The 24,725-nt window shown below is 42.9% G+C and overlaps 1 protein-coding gene across 1 annotated transcript; it reads right to left on the bottom strand.

Annotated features, from left to right (window-relative positions):
- Positions 1–4,371: 4,371 nt before the first annotated feature.
- On the bottom strand, positions 4,372–23,299 carry CYP17A1 (cytochrome P450 family 17 subfamily A member 1). Its single transcript, XM_084846437.1, has 8 exons — positions 22,921–23,299; positions 20,645–20,783; positions 17,429–17,658; positions 16,626–16,712; positions 14,399–14,611; positions 10,691–10,860; positions 10,486–10,589; positions 4,372–8,651 (listed from the first exon to the last, which is right to left on the bottom strand). Exons 1-8 carry the CDS (start codon positions 23,227–23,229, stop codon positions 8,386–8,388), a joined length of 1,518 nt encoding a protein of 505 aa, XP_084702563.1. The 5' UTR covers positions 23,230–23,299; the 3' UTR covers positions 4,372–8,385.
- Positions 23,300–24,725: the final 1,426 nt, after the last annotated feature.

Below are 24,725 nucleotides of genomic sequence, written 5' to 3'. Positions count from 1 at the left end.
TTGCCTCTGCTACCAAATTTGCTGCCATAATTTTGCAAGAAAACAAGGTGTGGGGAGTACATTCCTTGTTTGCAAGCAGAATCGCAACCCCAGAAGCTTCCTGAGAGCAGTTTTGCTTGCAAAAAAAGGCACATGCTCCCTGCATGCCTTGTTTCCCTGCAAAATCACCGTGTTTTTTGCTGCTGCAGCAGCAAATCCAGCAGCAATTTTGGTAGTGGCTGTTTCAGTGGCAGTTGCCCACCCTTGAGTACCTTTGAATTGGCCGATCCAGAGCATTGGCAGGAAGCATCCCCCCCTCTGAGAGAGGTCAACACAGTCAAGTACTACCTGAGCTTTTGCCTCTCCCAACCCTCAGCAACTCCACCTGCAAGATTTCATAAGCTGGGATGAGCAAGGGCTCAGAGAGGAGGTTAGGTCTCGATCCTCCAAACAGTTTGTTCACATCCTTTGTTCACATCCTTGTACAAGCTGGAACTATTGCACCAGTGACATGACTAGATAGTGCAATCGTCCTGTCTAACTCTGACCCTTATCACAACAACAATGAGATCAAGGTCATCATGGATCTGAGCGACATTATCTGCAAAAAGACCTGCAAATTTGTCACAGAGGGTATTCGAGGGTTCAAGCTGTTGTATCCCAGAGTGGAATGAGAAGGAAGGCAGCAGTTGGGATGAACAACAACAAAAATGCTGTAAGGCACGCATTTGTTTTATATATATCCAGATTATTTATGTATTTACTTATTAGATTTATATACCACTTGCCATATTAAAAAAATACCTTCATGTGGTTATAATAAAATGCATATATAATTTTTGTATCCCAGAGCCTACACCAAGGAGGCCTTTAGCCACCGGGAAAAGCTCCATTGAACAACATTGAGCTGATGCAATGGTGGCAGAAAAGTAAGGTTTCTTCTCTGCCATCACCACCATAAAAATCACAGATGGTTTCTTACTTGTCTCTGATCCTATTCATTATGGGGTTCATCACATGGAGCTTTTATCCTGCTATTGAGATGGCTCTCACAGACGTTTGCGGGCTCTTTAGATGACGCCCTTACCCTCCAGGGTGTCTCCCGCAATTTCCCCCAGCCTATCCTGTGTTTTCCCCAAATGCAATAAATGTAGTATTTTTTCCACCCCACGGAACAGGAGCAGCATGACCTCCCTGTGAAATTCTCTAATACCAGAAGAAACCGCTCTGTCCACCTGCTGTGGGCGTTTGTTTTCAGTTGCTGGGGGCGCATGCGGTTAGGATGATGGAGGCATTGAGGATGGGAGTGGGGCATGCAGGAGCAGATTTGACAGGCATGAGGGCAAGAATCACCTGTTGATTGCAACTCCTGCCTCAGCTCTAGTCTTGCTGAAGAAGGACTTGCCTCGATTCCCAGGTATCTGCAGTGCAAATGCTTGAGCATGTTTCTCAGTTGGAGGGAGAAGAGGGTAAAGTGCCTCCCTGCAATGAAGGGAGACACATCTCATCCCCCACCCCACCAAGCTCAGAAACAACTTCCTCTGTTGATTCAGAGCACCCCATTAAGGTCAATTGGGCTTACTCCCAAGTAAGTGTGCCAAGGCTTGCAGACTTACGGCACAATCTTACATTTTATGTCTACTCAGAAGTAAGTCAGAGGTTTCCTGAGGGCTGCAAGAAAAGAGTACAGCAGAAGTTAAGCTACGGAAACAAGAGCCCACCCCCCACCCCTATGCCAGGGAGGGAGGAAGGCACTCCCTCAGATCAAACCACGTAGCTGCCATGTAAAGGAGCCCTTCCTAATCCCACAAAGAAACCAAAAGCAGGAAGCTCTGGAAAGGATGTGGATTTTTGTGGGGGTTTTGCTTAATGTAGAAACACCCCACGAGTCATGCACCGTTTGTACTCTAATCATTGACCCTGTCATTTCATTGCCCTCAGCTCCTCAGAATATCCCAGAGCTAACATGGCTCTACAACTGGGTAAAAGGAGTGATCGTATCATCAGTGTTGATGTCCCAGGTCATCCCTTCATTCCAGGTAGAGACAAACCCTTGGCAGGACCACTGGCTAAACCTGCAGGACAATCCCCCTGAGACATCAGAAAACCATCTTGATTCATCATCAGCCTTTAGAAGGAGCCCATCAAACTGGGTCCACCATCCCTGTGAAAATTATAAGCAGCCTGAAGGTAAAACCTGATCAGGCAATGATCTGTGCATGCCAACAGAGTTGATACTGACTCCCCTACCCACCAATCACTTCCCCCTAATCTAGTACAGAAAACCAGACCCAAAGTGTGTCCTTCCACGTATGATGGGTCAGACATTATCTGAGACAGCGCCATGGTTGATATGACAGCCATGAAATCCTGAACTGCTTCTGACTCGACAGTCACAGCTCCAGCATAAATATTAAAGTCTTGCAAGACCACCGGCCTTGGGGTTCTCAACACCATACTCAAGATTATCTCCATCAGCTCAGACAGGGAGACTGTCAGGTAGCAGGGTGGCCAGAATCCTAATCCTGTCTTAACTGCCCAACACCAAGTACAGAAACTCAAAACTGGCTGACTGTTAGATAGTACATGCTACTCAAGTAGAATTAATTGCTGGGCTCAAACAAACCAGTGATTCTCTTTATCAGCCTCTGAATTTCTCTGTACTGGGTTCAAAGGTCTATTGATGGCTTGAGGTGACTGCAGGCAATCTATTGATCTGCCCTGACAAGGGTTCACCAATATTCTGTATACACATGTGAATCTTTCTGCCAACATTTAGAAAAAGTCAACTGAGGGTCCATATTGAGGAGCAAGTAAGTCTTGCCACTTGCTGAGTTCTGTTTTGCTGGTTGCAAAGATTTTGCAAATGTTGGGCTAGCAAATAAGCTGTGCAGTTAAAATAATCCCATCTGGTATGCATTGTTCAATATGAACTCTGCAAATAGCTATGATGGGGAAAAACAGGTTTGATGGTTCACACAAGGAAGGTTGTTTGCTAAAAATACATGCCACAATTCAGGGTTGTACATATATTAATAAATAATAATAATAATAATATGGCTTCATTGACACCCAAAAGCCTTTATTGCAACATTCTTGATAATAGGCATTTTAGAAATAGAAAAAATACCGTATTTTTTACCCTATATACTCCTTTCTCACAACAAAATCAGTAACCTATTTGATCATGTCCCACTGAGAATTGAAGACGCAAAAGGAAGTAAAGAAAAGCTATACCCACTAGAGTCCCAAAATTGATGATCCAAAGCTGCCATAATAATAGCAACCTTAACAATAATAGAGTTCACATAGCACTTTTAAGGATGTACTAACTCAGCCTCACAATAGTCCAGTGAATAGTTTTACTATGCCTGTCTTACAGATAAAGATCAAAAGCAAAGTGACTTCCCAAGAATACCCAGTAAATCCCGCTCTTAGCTAGAATCTGGATATAATACGCTACTATTTACATCGATCACTGCAATAGTTATAGGTACATGTACATGACTCCCCCATTAGTGGGACTTCTTTCCATAATGACTAAGAAGAGCAGGAGACAGATGTAACGTCCTCCTTGTCCACTTAATTGTACCTCTGTTGAGGTGAAGAGTCCAGCTTTTCAAAAATGTTAAAAGCAAAAGCAGCCCTATTCTTCATATCTTGTACTAACATACAAGGGTGTGTGTGTGTGTGTGTATGTGTGTGTAAATGTTTGTAATAGCTATGGTTACCCCTTATGGGTACCATTTGACTTAAAAGGCCTTTATGATCTTCATGTATATGCATTTCATTTTACTTGATTAGCAGAGGACAAAACAGGGACTATCTACCCTATATGCATACACATTGTATGGTGCCTCCTTCCATCTGCTTTTGTTGATTTCCCTCTTTACCATCCTGTATTCTGCCTCCTGCCTTGCTTTTGTTTAGTACCATCATTCCTCAGGTCCTCTAGCAGGAAGTTTTACTGATTTATCCATGAGAGAAACTTCTGGCCCATGTGTGAGGAATGGGAATCCGCACCTCCAACCCTGCAAGATGGATAGGACAGGCTCCAAGTGTCCGTTGTCTGTTTAGGGTGCAATCCTATGCATGTTCAGAAAAAAAGTCCTACAATTCCCATGCTGGGGATTACTGGGAATTACAGGACTTTTTCTGTCTAAACATGCGTAGGATTGCACCTTTAGGGGTGGGTATTCACTGCTACTACCACGTAATTAATAACTTAGCTTGGACACGGGTGGATCCAGGCTTATGGCTTGTACATATGGAGAAGAATAACCCCTTTTCCAGAGCTTGCTTTGATCTCCATGAAAACCAAGTTATTGTGCATGTCAAGCAATCCAGCACCAACCTTCAGGCTAGGCAAAAGATCTAAATCAACTCCTGTTTACAATTGAGTATATTTATTCAAGAACCAAGGAGAAAGAAGTTGAAAAATGGTAAGTTGCTTTTAAAGTAAAATGAAACATAGGATTAACTAGGTAAGACATTACTGATCAGGAACCTAATTCACCAAAGCAGCTTCCTGGCAGGGGAGGAAAGAAGCCTGCTTGGGACTCCATAGCATGGCTTAGTCTTGACTCTTTGTCAGCCACTCGAAGACAAAGGAAGATTTCACAAAGGTATTTCGGGGGGGGGGGGCTTTCAGAGAGGAATTGGAAATCCAAACTGACCAATTGATAGCCTGAGGAAACCTGATCAGACATCCTTCAAATGATTCCTCCATGTACCTTGTAAAGGCATGTGTCATAGGTAAATAAAGGGGGTGAGTCAGCCTCAGATGTGTAGTACTGCAGATTTTGATGCCTATTGATTCCTGGTTGTGTCTGGTGGCCATATTTCCTTGTCACGGATGTATTGATGTGTCTGTGTGTGTGTGTAACTGGGTTTGTCACCCCATGCTATTTCCCCCTCTCCCAAGAAGCATACATCAGCCCACTGGAGAATCGTTTGCTTCTCTAATGAGTAAGAAAGTAAGAGGTGCAGAGAATCACAGCTGAGAAGGGCCACTTCACTCTCACATATGCTGCTCAGCATTACGAAATTTAGGGAGCCTGCCATAGAGACACAGCCAGAGTAAATGAATAGCACTTCGTTTTCTTCAGATTTTATGATGCACTTGAAAACAGATTCTCAGGATTCTAACAAATTCTTTAAAAAAAAAACTCTTTTGATTCTATTTTTTATCTTTATAATGAAATAAACAGTACCAACAACCTAGTCATTACCTACAGTTTCCAACAATACAGTATTCTTAGGAGGACACAGCAATGATGAAAAAGAAAAAGAAAACAGAAGAAAGAAAAGGAAGAAAAAAGCAAGAAAGAAAAAGAAAAAAATATTTAAAAGTTACTTAAAAGGATTAAATTTAAACTCCATTACACACAAACTTCAAATATCATTCTACTTGAAAGTTATACCTATAACATTGCCAGTATTACAATTCAGCACAGCATAGATCATCAACCTTACATTTCAGTATCATATCATCAGTCTTATAGCGAGGGAGCAAGCCTACAATTCATTTCCAATAACCATATATTGCCCTTCAGTTAACATATAATAGTAAAGCTTAACAATTTAACCAGCCAAAAATATTACTAATCAAAGTCTCATAATAATGATAGTAATAATAATAAAAAGGAAGGAAATTAAAAAGGATAAGAAATAACAAATCACTAATATATTTTATGCTATATTTTAGATAGTGTCATTTCTAAATCTATATATGAATGTATACATATCTATACACACACAAACAGGAATTTTATTATACAGTATATCATGTCTAATATAAAAAAGAGGAAGTAAAAAAAAGAGAGAAAAAAGGGGGGATATATGTAAACAGTCCTCTGGACTGGAATACTGCCCGGACCTTATAACACAAACAAATCTGGAAAACAATAATAGTTGAAAAGTTCCCAGCTCATGAGGCTGGGGAAGACATCTCCCGTGCTTTACTTTGAACGCCAGCTAGCCAAGCTTCCGCCATTTCATGATTTAAAAACTTTTTCATCTGGCCTTCAAAAAAACAAAACAAAATATAGCAGGGTATTTGATATGATATTGCAGATTTATTTGTCTTGCCAGATTTATTGCCTCGGTAAATTGCCTTCTTTTGTCAGTGATTTCTTTAGTGTAATCCGGAAATAACATAACTTTGTCTCATGTTGGCCCCCCAAAAAGTTCTCCCACTTCTCTTGCCAAGCGCGAAATATGATTTTTTGTAGAAACTCTTGTAAATTGAACTATAACAGTATAGGCAGTCCCTTTGATGCCACGAACTGGACCTGGAACATGGTATGCATGCTCAATATCGAGTAAATAATCAGATGGCAGAGCGAGTAGCTCATGCAAAAATTTATCCAAGAATTTAGACAGACGTATGTATATCAGCAGGCAGATCTTTGATACCAAGGATACACAGGTTCGCTCTACGAGTATATGCCTCCAATTGGGAAATTCTCGCAGACAGGATATTATGAGAGGCATGTATAGCCATCTCTTGCGCAGACACCTGGTCTTGGAGAGCATTAACCTTCAATTCCATCTTTTGCAAAGAGCCATCAATTAGATCTACAGCCCCTTGAAGGTTAGTAATAGAATCTTGGATTGTATCCAGCCTCTTAGCCTGTTCTGCTAATTGAGAAGACAAAGGATTCTAACAAATTCTTGACTGCTCAGATAAAACTTTGAGTTGGCCTCATCCACCTTAAACTAGGTGGCTCTATGACTGTATGTGTGAATGTCCATGTATGATTGTCGCACTAAGGGCCAAGGAAAGATATTTCCTACCTTTTATTATAATTGAGCATGTCTCAAGATACAGCAACTTAAGCAAGTGGGGTTAAAATAATTTTGTATGTTGTGTTGGTAAATGTATGTCTGAAGTTCAGGCTTTTCCCAACCACTCAGGAGATCTCTGACAGGGAAGAACTTGTGGGTGGGGGGAAAGTGGCACATGAGAGATGTAGGAGTCAGGTAAGTAAACCCAATGACATTTTGAGAGGGAAGTAAGAGTAGGAGATTCTGAAGAGGCTGTGACTAATTTGTGAGTTTCTCTCTGTAGCCATATGTGGAGAGCTTTGTAGGCCTTACACATCTTCAGTTCAGCCCTGCTAGGAAACCCTAACCTTATAGCACAGGGGTGGGCAACATGTGGCCCTACAGATGTTTTGGCCTACAACTCCCATCAGTCCTAGCCAGCATAGCTAACAGTGAGGGATGATGACAGTTCTAGGCCAGACCATCTAGAAGGCTACAAGTTACTCCTGCTTTACTAGAAAGGCTTCAATTGTGAATTGACTAATGCTGTGGAACTGACAAACTCTCCTATTTCCCTCATGCAAATACAATTCTTTTCTGAAACCCTGACTGATTTATAAGGCCTCCCTAACTATAACCTCCCTTAAAGGAGAGCTACTTTTGTTCCTTCGAGCAACCCCCTTATAACTGCTCTCATCTCCATAACATCTGTCTCTCAGGACGGTCCCTATACAAGAATCAACCTGGCTTGCTTTCTTCTGACATCCTTCATAAAGCCATCCTAACCCATCACTGGATAATCTTCTCTCCTCAACATAAATAGGTTGCATCCAAGGTTGTGGCCTCTTGTTGCTGTCCAAAGGTAATGCCGGAAAGAGCAAAGTCTTTTTGAAACCACTCTCCATGGGCGGGGGGATGGTTCCCCCCTGCTTCCTGGAGCACTGTGTTCCAATCCAAATTGGGCTGTGTGTGCTTGCAGGAGAGTAAGAAAAACAATAATGCATAACTCCACTATATGTGATTAGCTGAACATTTAGTTTGGCCCTGATCCACAAATGATTTGTGGTGCTCTGCCCTTGTCATATGCATGCTTTTCTCTTACATTGGGACTGTGCCTGAAAAGAGGCTGTATTGTACTGTTCTCTCTTCTGCTAGTGGGATCGACTGGCCAAAGAAGTGTTCAAGAATCTGGTATTTTCTTTCCTTTTGAATCAAGACCATATCATTTAGCTCACATTTCTGCGGGTCATGTGCTAAGGTCCAGATGTCCTTGATTCTGTATTTACTGGGGACACTTTGGAGCTGTCATTGCTCTATCATAAAAATCCCTGCACACAACCATCCACTCCGCCCAGTTATTCCACAGCGGAGTCTGAAGGAGAAATGGAGGGGGATGCAGGTTTTGTTGTTGGGGAAAAGATCAATAAGAACTGTGGTGTCCTTTCTGCCTTGGTCCTATGAGTCTAGCACATGCTTTCTGCCCTCGTCTCCTATACCAGGCAGTCAAATTCCCTTCTCCATAGTCTTCTATGTACAGATGTCTCCAGCAAACCTTTTATTGGTCCAGCTGAACAGATTCCTAGCCTCTGTCCCTTTGTTTAGGGCAACTGAACTAGACCCAAATTAATCACTGATCTATTACTTTCCCTTCCAAGCTTCCCGCAGTGTAGCCTTCATTTTGAACTTTGGTACTTGAAGCACAACACCAAATTTGCCCTGTGGTTCAGGTAATGCATGGCCTTCAGGGATGCTCAATGTGAATCTTTGCAAGGTCCAAGCTAGAAAGAGAAACAGCTCCATCTTGGCCAGGGCTTCTCCCAAGCAACTGCGGATACCGGCTCCAAAGGGGAGGTAACTGGGTGAGGGAGAGTAGATTCGGTTCCCATCTTCATCTAGGAAACGACCTGGTTAGAGAGGGCACAAAGATCTCCTAAGAAACACGTCGAACTCTATAATGAAGTTACAAAAGAGACTGACTAGGATACCTATGCAGTACCTTTCCAAATTTCCCAGTGCACAGGAATTCTATAAGTATCTCATGGCAACTTTAGGGAGGGGAAAGAGAGAGGAAGCAGGAACAGCTGGAGCACAGGGAAAGAGACTGAGCGTCATTCCTACCTGCTGTCTTTGTTGGTGTTGGAGCCTTTAAGAACTGAATGAGGGAAAGTTGAACATGCGAGAGATTATTTGCTACAGGCTGTAAGAAATCTGGTTGCTATTTCCTGCATTTGGCACATATGATGAGCTGGTTGCTAAATATTGCTAAATAGTATAACAATATTCCATTTTAATTATTGATATTGCTTATTTCATAATGAATCTAACATGTTATAATGTTAGCATTATTGAAATTATTTGTGCATGGTTGTTACATTATGTTTTGAAATGAATTAGAATTAGATTGTTTATTATAATATATTGTGTTGTGAGCTGCTTTGGGCACATTTTGGTGGAAAAGCAGCATACAAACTACAGTAGTATTTATTTATTTAAAATATTTCTAGGCTGCCTTTCAGGGCAGGAGCCTTCCCAAGGTGGCTTACAAGCATAAAATTCATTATAATTAAAAACTGATATAGTAATAAAACATTCAACATTCACAATAAACATAAAGTCAACAAACACCAGCATAAAACATCTGGCCTAGGCAGTACTAAAAACCTATAACACAATTGCAACTACAACCGAAAACAGTTTGGTAAAACATAATCAGGGGAAGGCCAGAGTAAACAAGTAACTCTTCAGAGTCTTCCCAAAAGCCTCTACTGTTGGGGCCTCATGGATCCAATGGCAACACATTCCAGAGGTGTGGGGCCACAGTGGAAAAGTCCCTCTCTCATGTATTTGTCCCTCAAATGTGGGGAAAATTAAAAGGGTCTCTGTTGCTGATCTTAAGGTGTGGGCGGATTGATGTGGGTCAAGGTGGTAAAGAGTGAAGTGGGGAAAAAAACATAGGACAGGCCAATATTTAAAATAGCCATCCCCAACCAGATGCCCTCCAGATGTGTTGGACTATAAATCCCAGCAGCTGGCATGGTCATGCTGGCTTGAGATGATGGGAGTTGAAGCCCAGCTGGGTTACTTCTGGAGGGTCCCTGGTTGGGGACAGTTGATTTAAAGCATGAATAAAGACTGTGAGTGTTTAGGAGTAGCAACAAACAGAAAAAACGTGAGAATGTGATAAGTTCCTGGTCAGGAAACTAGGCTGGGGGATGTATGGCAGCAGGATCAAAGGGCAATAGACAAAGGGCTTCTTCACAAGAAGCTTTTATCCTGCTATTGAAATTGCTTACTCATGGAAGTTTGCGGGTCCTTTAGATGATGTTGTGAACCTCCAGGGTGTCTCCTGCACTAAATGACCTTTATTCTGTTTTTAATAGATCGGAGATAATGAGGTATCAAATTACCCTGCTTGTGTTCCGCTTGAGTTCCCTCCGTGAAAAAGGAAAAGCTGTAAGAAGAGGAGCTAGACCAATTAAACATATGGAAGATAAATTAAATTAAGGGGGAATTAAACATAAGGGGGAGAAGGAGGGGGAAAGGGAAGGGAGAAAAGGAAGTGCTTGTAAAGGGAGTCCATTGTGATCCTGCATTTAAAACGGAAGCAGAAAGCCCCATTTTAAATGCCGGATTTTAGGCTAATGTAGAAATGCTCAAAGTGTATTGAAAAAGCACCTCTTCTAGACAATAACTAATTTGAATAAGAGACCCCCCAGGAAGGAAGTGTGGTACACTCACCAGGATTAAATTCCTCTGGCTTGTCCCACTCTTTCTCGTCATGATGAATGGACCACAAGTTGATCACAATTTGAGCTCCTTTAGGAATGTCATATTCCCCAATGCTACAATAAGACAAACACCATCAACGTTTTCCTCTTACTGGGTGCCCTACTGCTAGCCCATTGGCTTAGTAGCAGATCTCACTGTTGGGAATGGAACTTACCTTGTATTTTCCAGTGCCTCATGAGGGATAAGGAGGGGAGCAACAGGCTGGATGCGCAGAACCTCCCTAATGGTAGCCTCCAAGTAAGGCAAATGCTGCCGGTCACTGAGCAGGGGCTGTCTGTTAAAGCCAAGCTTCTCATCTATTTCCTCTTGGATCTTTTGCTGCACCTGGAGAGTGGGGAGGAATTGGGCAAACTGGACAGTGATTACAGCAGACTAGGGAATCTACAATACAACTGCATCTTCCTCACCTATTTCTCTAACAGTAGGCTCTTCCCTCTTTCTTATTACCTACAGGGTGTCTCCGTGACAACAGAAGGAGAAGCAAATGGAGGAATACTGGATTTTTTTTTTAAAGGAATCAGCTTTGCTGTGCTTTGGTCCATGCAGGGCTCCATGAGCAAGTGCTCAGCACTGGTAAAAATGGCTTCACAGAACATACTTCCTGGTGGGGGTGGGGGATGGAGTGAATATCATCTAACTGGCAAGGGTTGCTCATCCAATAACAAAGGCTTCCCCCTCTCCCCCCCTCCTTTTTCCTTTCCCCTGCAGCTCCAGATACACCTGCATTTCAGGAGGAAGCCTCATTAAGCACAATGGGAGTTACTCCTAAGTAGACACATATATGCTTGCGTTGGGAAAAGTGGGAGGGGACACACAGGGATGGGAAACCAGCCCCCTTTCTAACCCGATGCTGCGCAGGATCTCTATAAGGAAGGTGTGAAGCAGTTACTTCCCAAGGCAATAAACCAAACAATGGAGAATTGGAGCCTCGAGATTGCGCTTTACAGCATTTAGGGAATTTGTGATTTAAACTGTGCCATTTCAATTGAGGGGGATCTCTGTAAATTCTGATGGGGGCATTCAGGGGACAAGCCTCACTGAGCACAATGGGAGTTCCTTCTGTGTAGACACAATTTGTTTTGTGCTGGGAAACACAGGGGACAGGAAATACCCCTGGGCAGGGCTAGCATACCCGAGGTAAATGGGGGGGGGGCACACAACAGTTATACTGGGGAGAACCCGACTTAAGGAAAAGAATCAGACTTTAAGCAGTCTCTGGAAATCTGGTTTTATCCTGATAAGCTCAGGGGTGGCTGCTGGATGGCCACAACGTCATGTATCCCTAACTACCTCCAAATGCAGCCAACTCGGAGTAAATTGCTGGTGGAGAAGACCCCCTAGTTGGGCTGTCCAACAGTGGAAAGAAAATACTACCACACTGAGTAATTCTACCAATAACAGAAAGCAGAAAGCATTTGAAATAGGGAAAATATATGTATTCCTTTGCTCTGAATAGTTGTGAGAAGTTGCACTGCTAGTGGAGTTGCTGTGGCTCCTCCCATTCCCCAAGACTTGCTCTGCTTACAGAGGTATATAGGAAGCAATATACTCAGTAAACACATTGAGGGCACAGTCCTATGCATGTTTAGACAGAAAAAAGTCCTACAATGCTGAGCATTCCCCTGGCTGGGAATGCTGGGAGTTATAGGACTTTTTTCTATCTAAGCATGCATAGGATTGCGCCCTGAGTACTGAAGCCGAGGTACTTGTTTGAGGAGAGCTGGGTTACATGCTATGGCTCATGCAAAGAAGGCAGTTTAAATTGCTGCCTATGGCAGGTATCACAGCGTGTGGCAAGTCATTAGCATGCAGGAATACAGTGTCTACCGATGAAGTGATTTTATCTGTGGCCACTGCAAGTGGTGCAGTACCATGGAGAAAGTTACTCCAGCTGTTGTGTCATATTTTGTTACTTTAGAATCTACTTTTATGCTGCCTTTTGGACAAAAGTGCTCTCAAGGTGGTTCAGAAATAGTAAAATACAAACTTCACAACAAAATACAGGTTATATACAAATGTAAAAGCAGCAATATGGCACTATCATCTTAAAACAACAATCCTAATTTGCGTAGTGAGCTAGTGCAAATTATTAGCATGCTACATAGTGAGAGGTGCCACACTGAGGATTTTAAAGCATGTCTGGCAATCATAATAGCCTGGTTCGCATGATCATGATGGCTGAAACAAGCCACTGTGCATGCTGGCTGGATTTCCCTAACGGCTTGTTGCCATATTGTCTGAATCCAGGTGGCATGGCTTGTTTGGAGTGGGCAGGAACCCTCAAATAACCCAATAAAAGCCCATGGCCTATGTGAGGGTCACTGCCCATTCCAAACAAGCCATGCTGTCCAGGTTCAGATGACATAGTGAGCCACGCCAGTGTAGGCAATTAGGAAAATCTGGCTGGCATGCATTCAGCACGCCCGGCAGCTGGAACAAGCCATGGTTGCTTGTTTCAGCCACCGTGATTGCGCAAACCAGGTCAGGGTGTATATAGGCTGTAAGCCACCTCTGGTGTTTGTGGTTCTGTTTTGCTAAGACCATATGAACTCCAACTGGGGACTAATTATGCAGATTACACTTGAGCAAACAACAGATTTTAAATTATATTGTAGATCCACTATGGTCAGGGCCAGTGTCAAAGGTAGGCATGGCTGGGCACCTGCTGAGGGCCCACACTCCAGCAGGGGCCCAATGATAGCCCCTGGGAGTTGTTTCTCCTTTTCATCATTGCAACCTACTTGTTCATCTGCCTCTCGCTCTGGCCCAGACAACGGTGGTGGTGGTAAGGAGGAACAATAGATGCCACTGCCTACTTGCTCATGGGGCTCCTTCACACAGGGCTTTTATCCTGCTATGGAGATTGCTTATTCACAGAAGTCTGTGGGTCCTGTACATGATGCAGCCCTCCTCCAGGGAACTTCCCGCTCTTTGTGAGCTCCATTGCATTGTTTTCCATGATGATGAAAGTCTGACATTTTCTCTCCTCCCACCACAGAGTTGATATAAATGAGGGTATACTGTTTAAAGTTGCTTTTATTGCAAATAAAACAACTGCGCCACCTAGTGGCTTTGTAATAAAACACATAGACATTTAGTTTTTTTTTTTTTTAAGTCACATAGAAAGGACCCCATCTAATCCCACAAAGATTCTGGAAGCAGAAGCCCCAGTAAATTGCAGGATTTTTAGCCTTGTGTGATGAAGCCCATGAGCTCTCTGCTTGCAAAGGAAGCAAGTGGTAGTAATGATGAGAAAGAAGATGAGGAGCAAGAGCTCCTGGTGACAATGGCAGTGAGAAGGTAGGGTCACGGGGGGGGGGGGGCAACGGCCCTCAAAAACCTGGAGCTGGGACTGGCTATGGCAATACAAATACCCAGGGGTTGGGAATTGTTACGGTCCAGGAATGCAAGACATACTGTAAGGATTAATACATATAGGACGTTGCTCCAATCTGGGATCTGTATACAGAAAAAGCATAACATACTGGTTGCGAGCAAAGATGGCACTGCTCAGCACACTTCCTTAAAATAACAGAAATTGCATTGGTGGCCCCAGAAATAAGTTAAAAACAATCTTTAGATCTACCAGAATTCATTCCTTTTGGTGGGGAGGAATCAGTTTTCTTAGTTTAGCTGCCTAAGGATGCAATCGTATGCATGTTTAGACAGAAAAAAGTCCTACAACTCCCAGCATTCCTTATGCACTCATGCTGGCTTGGGGAGTACTTGGAGTTACAGGACTTTTTTCTGTCTAAACATGTATAAGCTTGTGCCATAAGCTACTCTTCTCCACCTGCTTCACATAACCCACTGTCAACATATATCTCCTCCAGAACCAAGGCAGAACTGGACAAGGTAGTACCTCTGGGTAGTGCAGGAGATAGAGCACACTCCACTTCAGCACAGTAGTGGTGGTCTCCACACCAGCCCCAAAAATGTCAGCCACCGTCATGAGCAGGTAGTCATCTGTCAGCTCGTGCCCAGGCAATAGAAGGCTATTGTTGTTCTCTATGTTCAACTTGGCTCTCAGGAGTGCATCCATTAGGTCCTTGACAGAATCATTGCTGAACATTTCCTGGGAAGGAGAATGGAGGATTTCAGATGTTTATTACTGGCAAAATGTTCTTTCATTATGATGTTGAGTGGAGCATGTAGAGTACAATGGCCAGTAGAAGGGGTGTAATGAGATGCACCCCCCCCACACACACACACACAATGTAAGTTACATCCCTGCCAGCAGGCCATCCTATGTCTGGGACAGGACAGGAGGCAAGTTTTCTCCCCTCCGAAAGGCATTCCCTTCCCAGTGGTAGCCCACAGAACCTGGTAATTCCCTTTAATATCTATGAGAGAAAGTTAAAGCACCGCATTCAGGAACATAGTTGGGGAGAGGGATAATGTACCACCTTCCTAAAAAAGACAATCCCACTGTGTTAGGAAGGGGGTGGGCATTGCTCAGCTTGCGCTCTCAGACCTGTAGGGGTCAGCAGGAGCTACTGATTTGTCTGGGAGAAAGAAAGTAAACTATTAGGGACACAGATGCAGTGGGGCACAAACATGTCCCTCAGTGAGCACTGTGTCAAGGGCAAGGATCAAGTTAATGGGTTGCATTCACTATGGGAGTAAGTCAACAGGTTGGATAGGGAAGTCCAGGCGCTGTAGTGAAGAGTTCCATTCCCACAGTTCAGCCTTTTCCCTTGCTCCATTTGTGAGGTAAGACAAGACCTTCCCCCTCCCCACAACAATGGCCTCACTTTCCTGCCTCAGCAGATGCTGTCAAGCAGCGATGTTGCTGAGAGAACAGCAGACCGTGTGGAGATGCCAAGCAGACCCATGCTCACCATCTACATAGCTCTGCCCATGATTTATTTAAAAAAATCTCCATCATTCTCGAACATGACTCTGCTTTTACCGAAATGAGAAGCTCAGAGCAGCATTTTTAGCCTCACAATAAACCTGTGAGGTAGATTAAGGTGAGAGGGAGTGGCTTGCCTAAGGATGGCCTGTGAGCATCACAGCTGAGAAGGGAACTGAAATGGGTTTTGCCACGCTAACCCCAACAGTATAGGAACCATCTTGACAGCAAGAAGAACAAATAGCTGCCTAAAACTATATGAGAAAAGTGGATTATAATATTTTAAATAAATGTATCCCCTAGTACACATCTTTGCTGTCATCACCCTTCAGGGGGCAGAGCCAGGAAACATGATATCACTAACAGCACCTGGTATTCTGGCTCTGTTGTTGTGAGGGCAATACTGTTTACCTATAAATCTGATTTTATTTCTGTGAGTCACTTTGTGGGGAAATGGTATACAAATACTGTAAATTTGTTTTAATGACTGGGCTGGGAAGGACACAACAACCAGGGCAGGTAGGAGCATGTGGGATCTCTATTCTATATGCCTTATCCATTTTACATTCATTATTGTGTCAACCCTCCCCCATCTTCCTGACTTTGACAGTTGAGGGGGCAAAAGCACTCAGATGGGAGTGGGAACCTCTTCCAATTTGCGTGCTCATTGTTCTTTCCTGGTCCCCAACTTGAAAATGTGGGAGAAGCGATGACAGGTTCTTGAAATAGGACCCTAATTTGGGCACACATGGTTTTTTTTTTCTCCCTCTCTTTCCTCTCCCCAAAATGGCAATTTAGATGCCAAATTCATGCTGGAATTCAGGCTTTCATCTTTGGCATGAAGCTGCTATCCACAGATTCTCCCACCACCCCAGTTACTTGATGTCTGCTCTTTGCACCTGCTAGTTTTTATTTATTAATTTAAAATATTTCTTGGCCACCTTTCAGAGCAGGAGCCCTCCTAAGACAGTGCAGAACAATAAAATTCACATAATAAAAACTGAAGCAGTAATAAAAACAGCAAACATTCACACAAAAAACAACAGACACCAGCATAAGACAAAACCTACAATGCACAATCGCAGCTACAGCTGTGGCCTTCTCCTGATAAAACATAATCAGGAGAAGGCCAAAGTAAATAAGTACATTTTCAGGGCCTTAGTAAAAGCTTGCAATGATGCAGCCTGACTGTTTGCTACTCTACAGGTCACACCTCTTGAGTGGAGACACTTACTTTATGTTTTGCAAATTTCTCATGTAGGAGCTGGTCTCTCACTTTCACGCACTTCCTTAGCAAGGCTAAATCTTTATTGGGAAAGAACTGGGAGAAAAAACAACAACATCCATCATAGCACATACAATCCCTTTCTTGACTTCAGATCAGAATTCACTCCCTAGAGCCCTTGTGCTAGTCCCTGCCATTGAGGTCTGTGTAGGAACCAGTTCTGTTACCTGCAAAGTAAACTGATTTTCTAACACAGAAGCAGATGCTTCCATCTGATTCTTGCCCATACAACTCAGTATGATTTCTCTTCCAGTAAAGCCTTATAGGTCTCTCTGACTTTCCACCCCCTGCCAAAATGCATATTCTGTGCAGGCCCAAGCACGGACATACAAATAAAAATATTGCCTTAAATATACATTATTGAACAGGTAATTAGGAATGTTGTCCTTTTGAACAACATATTCTTATTTTTGCTCAAATAATTGGTGTTTTTCTAGTATAGAATTCAGGACCATCTGGGATAGAAGATCCTGGTGTCCACTTATAAAAAGGTTCTTTATCTAAAAGAGGATGTATCTCTCACCTACCTCTGTTAATGAAGAATGGCAAATCAGGGGAAGAATAATACAATATGACTCACTAACCACCACTGTTGGTTTACTAACAGATCAAGGGCAGCAAGTATACTGAAGTGATTTGTGGATTGTTGCTCTAGTCTTCTCCTGAAGAAGCCTTCTTGCCATCTCTGGAAACTCTGCTGGAGGAACAGAGTATGTGTTATTTCGCTGCATCCCCCTCCCGCTAGCTCTTACCCGAAGCCATGGGAAGATATCCACCATGCTCTGCTTGGCTGTAGTGTCCACAATGCCTTGGCTGTATTTGAGCATGGCCTCAAACTCAGGGTCTCCACGTTGGTAGGAAGAGTTAAAGCAGAGGGCGCACACCACATTAGTAACAGCACATGTTAGTTCAATTCCCATGTCCAGGGGCGAATCCTGTGTAGCAGTCAGACTTTCACACAAGGAAACTGCTTCTTGGCAGACTGAAAGAAAAGCACAGAAAAAGAGATGCATGAAGGGATGGTGAATCCTTTGGAAGCAGGAACAGGGCAGGGGTGGGATTTGAATCAGGATTAAAGGATGAGACGGGGATACTGGTATCCCAGAAGTGGAGAGGAAGCATATCTGAAAAGGACACATCTTCCAGTAGACAGTGTGTTGGTCTCAAAACTTAGAAACAGGACTTCAAAATCAACTCCTCCACGGGCTTACTGTTTGACCTTCAGCAAGTAATTCACTCCCATTCTTAGTTCTGTAGTAGTAAAGGGAGAATAACAATGATAATAACCAAAGGCAACATTTAGAAGACACTGTCTAAATCAGTAATAGTAGCACTGTTGTCTGTAAGAAATAAACACTGCGATAAATTGGTTATTTTCGCACATGATAGAGTAAGAGCAATTTTAGTGTGCTGTGTGTTACCTGAACGTCACTACAGAAAACAGGATAGAGGCATTTTAATCAAATATATGCTCTGTGACACATGTGGCATTTTCATTCAGTTTACAAACATGAGAAAATTTAATAGTAATTTTTAGATTAATTTATGACAACACCCTTGAATCAGTTTTATCTTCAGCAGATCTTTCCAACAAGCCTGCATTAAAGATGTTTGTATCCAATAACGGGGCCTAGATTGGCCCAATTTGGGTGCTTGGAGTGTATGTGGTTTTATGTATATAAGTACACATCAATATGAACATGATCACTGTGTTTTGATGGACAAGAGAGTGGGGATGCATTCCTATACACACTAACTTGAAAATAAGGCCCGCTGAACATAGCAGAACTTATTTCTGAGTAAACATAGATAGTATTGCACTCCTGAATTCCAAGTGCAAAATGTTACACATCACCTGATTGCCATCTTGCCTAGTTTATACTGATATTTTTTTTTACTTTATCATTGTTAGCTGCCTTAAGCTTTTTAAATGAAAAGTGGAATATAAATGCTTTCAATAAATATTTTAAATACAAAATAAGTCCTTGGGTATTGGGCTTCTCAGGAAATAATGTTCTTTCTGACACTAAAATATAGTACTTGGGGCCTAAATCCACTCCTGGCTCTTTCAGTCCTTACTGGGCTGTTTTGGGGGAGTTTCCTCCCTCCCTTAAACAAAATTGTATTTCTGTAAACTTTGGGGTTCCTCAAGTCTGCTGCCATCACCCTGTTGTGTGTGACTGGAGTTATTTTGGCTACATAAGGACTGACACTCAGAGAACTACATTTGCTATTAGAATATACAAGTGGGACCTGGAACAAAATGTTGCAGACAGGATATCTTCCCACCTAAAAGAACTGCCCCTGTTCAGTGTTCCAGCCAGCTGTTCCCTCCAAGAGGGCAATCCACTCCCTTTCCTCTGCAGTCAACCCTGCCCTGTTCCATTTTTATTTTCCAACTATCACTTTATATTCCATTGAAAATGAGCATGCTCGGTCCTCATTGGGAAGTTGTGTGTGTGGGGCGGGGGGGCTGCTCCTTTGGGTATGCTGATACCTCCCTCTTCTTTCTCAGTGGCCTTGTTCTGACTACAATCCTGCCAACATTCATTATCCCAGTTTGTTATTAGAAGGAGTGATGATAAGTCATGGGGAGCTTTTCTCCCCCCATTACCAACCTCACTGAGACCTCTTGGTCTTTGTCTTCAAAGGAAAGTGATGTAAAATCTTTCCAAGACACACCTGGGAATTAAAGTAGATTATGTACTAAAAGCTTTGTTTTTATCAGACCATTATCTTTCTGAAATTAGTAAAATATTTTCCTTATTAAGTATCCATGCCCTGTATTCAGCTGTTCCCATTATTCGTAACAAGTGCTTTATAGGTTGGGAGCTGGCCTGATTTTATACCAAGAGAAACTGATCCCCTAAAATACAAATCCTTATCCAATTTGCAAGGATGTACTGACAGTCACTACTAAGTGGCAGTGAATGAGAAAGCAAGACAATGTCCTCAGTTCTTCACTATTCTTTTGTCTAGTCTTCCTTTTCCAAATTCAACTTCTCCTAGCTGCATCTCACCATCTCTGTTTGAAACAAGATCCAATCTAATGTGGGTTATATAGAAGAGAACCCAGAATCACACCCACTCCTCCCTGTAAAGTTTTTCTTCTTCTCTTAACTGCCTCCAAAGGCTGGCTGAAACATATTTGGGGGTCACCAGTGCATACCTAAGGGGGACATTGTCCAGCGCATTAACTCTACTGTTCTTTGTTCCAGTAATCATGCTTTTCTTATTCAACTGAGGGCATTGTGTTATTCATTTGAGATTCTTTATATGTTATTAAATTTCTTTCCACGTATTTTACAGCTCTCAGGAAGGCCATTACACGACGGATAAATATTGCACGAGGTGAACCCCAATAGTCTATGTGATGAGACAAAAATATAGAAAATGAAGGGAATACTTATAAACAAATCTGCTTAGATTTATAAGATTTTAAGTGCCTGCACGTTTATCTGCTCAAACATTTGTTAGACTTTATCTTTCCTTTTTCCTTTTAAAAAGGTTTTTTCCCCCATCCTTTTTTTACACTTAGAACATCCAGTCTGAGAAGGCAGGAAGGGAGGTGGCTTCATGACTGACACAAGCACCAACTAATCAGTGATGTGCGCACCTCTGAGGAAAAGAAAACTGGCTTCACCAATGATACAAGACAGCCTTATGCAACTTTCTCCCTCAGCTCAGCCTGGTGGAGAAGTTTTGTATAAAATAACTGGTGATGCATATATGCACCCTGACCATGGTCTAAGTAGTATGAACACATATTCACTGCCCTGAAATGCCTTGGAAGGCAGAAATTCAAACCACTTCCAGGATACTTAAAAAGTTATGTCTGCCTTCACCCAAAGAGGAGCAAATTAACTTAACCTTTTATCTACAAGTGCCACTGCTAGGATCTTCTCTCCCCATCTCCTTTTGTTGACATTTCCTTGGAGCTACTCCACTATTGCTTTTGGATCACTTACTGATTTTCTCGAGGGCCAGAGAGCCCTCCCCAAACATGCAGAGTGCAGAGTGCACCAGCTTGCGCTGCAATTTCCATGTTGGGCTGTAAGAGGCAAAGGCAATGTCTTTTCCATTCCGTGTCAGCAAGTCTGTTGTCACCTTGAATCAGTGGGGGAGAAAAAAAGAAAGATTAGGAATATTTTATTTTCCTTCCAGAATACCTGATGATGCAATGAACTAGACCATCACATGGTTTCTGTGTACTGTGAAGGAGGGAAAACACCCACCACTTCTGCAGCGATCATACGGCTACATTTGATTAAGACTGCCTATTTTAAGCCATTTCAGCTGAAAAGACTGTTTACAATCTCATTGATGCAGATCTGCTATTCCCCAAATATATGCAAACCAGTTTTCTTTGTTTGTTCAAGATTGATGACGGAGAGCTCCTAGTGCTATGAATCAGAGAGTTTTGTGCAACAATTCCATCTTATTCTCCTTGATGGATTTCAGTAAGCAAAAGGATGGAAGAAATGGTGGGAAAGGCTAGTAGTGGAAGATGATGTTGTCTGGAAAACAACCCCCCCTGCTGCCGCAGCCCATAAAATTCCATGAATGAGGCAGGGCCTTGGTGCAACAAAGCCTCATCTGGAAGCACCCAAAGCCAGCCAACAGGATAGAGGATTTTTTGCCTGTTTCTCAAAGAATGGGTTTCTAAGTCTTGTTTCTAATCTATATTAGCAATTAGAATCAAAGATCCTAGGGGTGACAGAGCACAAGGAGATAAGAGTAGGGAGGCTGGAGGGTTCAATTCCCCTTACCCATATGTCCATTTTCATGTTAAAATGAACCCCTGTTTATAGGAGTATGGCAGACATGTGAACAACATACATGGCTGCCCCTGTCATGTCCAGCTTGACCCTGAGGTGGTAAATCTGTCTCAGTTGTATCACTTCAGGTTACAGGTGAGGATCCCCATGATCAAGTGTTCTTCCACTAAAACAAACACCTCCACATAGAAAACCAGATGCCAGGGAGAAGGTTTCTAGCCTACTCATCTACTCAGTAGGGGGTGTAATTATAAATTACAGAGTAGAGAGAACAGAACATTATCCTTTTAAATAGAAGCCTCTTCCATATTTCAATCCTTTTATCACTTCCTCTCTCCTCAGTATTAATGTATTGAAACAGATTATGTCCACAGCATAAATATTTTTTATAGAAGAGGTTTCTTAAAACCTCTATATAGAAGAGTTTTCAGAAAAAAACTGTTTTATTTCATTCTATTTTAACTATAACCATAACTATTTTATTGTTATCTACAATGTCCCCATCTACAATTCACATTCATAAAGATGCTATCACATACCACATGCCAGCACTATACAATGTTGTCACCAAGAGGGAGCTTTCTTAGGCAGGATCAGTGGACTGGGGTAAAGGGGACATGTCCTGATCCAGCAAGGGAGAGCTTGCTTCCACATGCACCACTGATGCATGTGCAGATATGTATTTGAACCCATATAGCAATGCTAATCTGGGCCCCACTAAATTGCCAGGATGTATCTTTTGACATTGCCACTAGCTGTCTTGTCTCATATAATTACATACACACAACTAGAGCTAGCTGGCTAGCACCCTTCATCTTCCCCTGCAACTGGTATTGAGAAGCATGCTGCCTCTGATATTGGAGATAATATATAGCCATCATAACGAATAGCCATTGATGTCCTTATCCTCCATGAATTTGTCTAAGCCCCTTTTAAAGCCATCTGTTGGCCATAATCACTTCATCTTGTGGTAGCAAAATGCATAGCTGAAATGCATAGAGCTGAGTCAGAGCTACAGTATCTGTATTATTATACAGTAAGTTCCCTTCATCCCAAAAGATGATGAACAACAAACTACTCAATAATAATAATAATAGTTATTAGTAGGAAAAGTAAGGCCCTGGTAACACAGTAGGACAGAAACTAAACTGCTGGTCCCAGCAGCAAAGAGAGAGACCATCCTTCCTGCTTGGTGACTATGACATTTGACTGACGTTTTCTGCCACAGACATAATTTAACATCATTTTCTCTTTCTCACCTCTCCCACTCGAACCACTACATTTCATGGCCGGGATCCAGGGTAGGCAGCCTGTGGCCCTCTAGATGTTGTTGCATTACACTTCCTATCATCCCTGACTATTGGTCATGCTGGCTGGACTCCAACAACATCTGGAGGGCTTTTCTCTATGCCCAGGAATTCCTCCGGGCATAGATTAAAAAAAAAAGACAATCGTAGTTTTCTTACCATTCGAGGCCTGCCGCCAAAAACCTTCCCTTTCTTAAGCAGTACTTCTTTGGCATGGTGATAGTTGTTGACTATCACCACGTAATCAGAGCCCATGTAGAGGGAGTAGAGGTTGCCATACTTCTGCTGCAGTCTGCAGAATAAGAGGTGGGGCTGGGTGTCTCCGACAAAATGCAACAGGCTCCCAATGATTGGCAGGGAGGGCAGACTCCTGGGGTAGTTGCGCTTGGGCTCCAGCTTCCCCTTTGCCACCCTCCAGAAGGACAGGAGAGCCAGCATGAGGAATAAAGCAACCAGGAGAACTGTCATTGTCCCTCACTTGTCCTGAGGCTTGGTCAGAGACCCAGGAACAAGAGGTCTGGGGAAGCAATCTCGCTGCAATTGCCAAGGTTCGGACTCTTATAAGAGTTTGAAATGACATCATTGTGCCGTGGGGTTTCTCTTTGCCTTGCTGGTTAATCGCTGGAAGATAAATGTAATCTGGACCACAAACCCAGCCTTGCCTTCTGCCAATAAAAGCAAGTGCACAACTGCAACACACTTTAGCTGACCTGAGCCAAATAAATAATCAAAGATGTGCTTCCCTTGTGGGAAACAGAGTTAATATTTATTTATTTGTTTGTATTAACCTTTATAGTCCACTTTTCCACCCTAAAAAGGGTCTTCATTATCAGCTGTAGGATTGCATTGTAAGGCAAGGACTATAAGATATGAGGCTGGATTCAAGCCAGAGGGGTGTAGAGATGCAGTGCTTTCTTCAGTGGAATAATTCTGCTTTCTCTTACATGAACTAGCACTAGCAGCATAAGTAATATATTCCATTAGGCTGCAGCACAGGGAGAGAAAAGAAGCAGGCAGGGCCCACACCCATTTTGTAGGGCGCTTGGCAACCCCTGAAGGCAGGACCCTTAGCAGCAGTGAACCCACCTTCTCCTTGCCCCCCAGGTAACTGGGCAGCAGTGAAAGAGCCCCCTCTGTCTCTCAGGTTGGAGGCCGCCTCCACCAGCCCGTCCATCCCCCATAGCGGTTGCCTCAAAGGAGAAGGGAGGCAGAGTCCTCCCCTTCCCACCCTGCCTGTCCTCATGGGCCTTCAACGCATTGCAATATTATATTGACACCTTATTTATTGTTTTAATGTTGCCTCCTGATATCCAATTTCTTGCTATGCTTTCAAGAGAATATATTCAGTATATATATCCCTTATACAGGTCTCCATACAGGCTGAGCTTGCTTGTTAAACATACTATCAGTCTGTGTGGGAACATAAGATATGTGGCCCTACTTGTTTCATCAGTGTAATTCTTGGCAAGCTATTTATTCCTGGTAGCTGCTTGGCACAAGCTATCGGCTTCGGATGTCATGACAGCCACCGTGAAAACATGCTAACCTCGATAACCCTACTACAAGCCATGGGTTCTCAGTGTGGCTTGTTTGTGAAAAACAATCCACGCTGAATCACCTGTGCCAGATTCAGATGTCACGGTTAGCCACATTGACACTACCATGGCTCACAACCCACTCTAGCTTTGTGTGACATGCAAATCCAGTCAGTATTTCACAACACTCAGGGCATCTCTACAGCAGCCTAAAATCCTGCATTTAAACCAGGGCTTTCTGCTTCTCTTTTAAATGCAGGATCATGACAACTCCCTTTTTCATGTGCTTCCTTTTCCCCCGGACCCTTCTCCCCTCCGTCTCCCTGTATCTGAGACTTCCATTATCTTTCATGGATCTCACTCCTCTTCTGGCCACTTTTACTCTTTTCACGGAGGAAACTGAAACAGAACACACTGGGGTAATTTGAT

This window comes from Heloderma suspectum, chromosome 3, assembly GCF_057233095.1.
Source record: "Heloderma suspectum isolate Gila_16-S chromosome 3, 16-S_ref, whole genome shotgun sequence".
Classification (NCBI taxonomy): domain Eukaryota; kingdom Metazoa; phylum Chordata; class Lepidosauria; order Squamata; family Helodermatidae; genus Heloderma; species Heloderma suspectum.
This window is presented reverse-complemented; position numbering and strand designations above follow the sequence as displayed.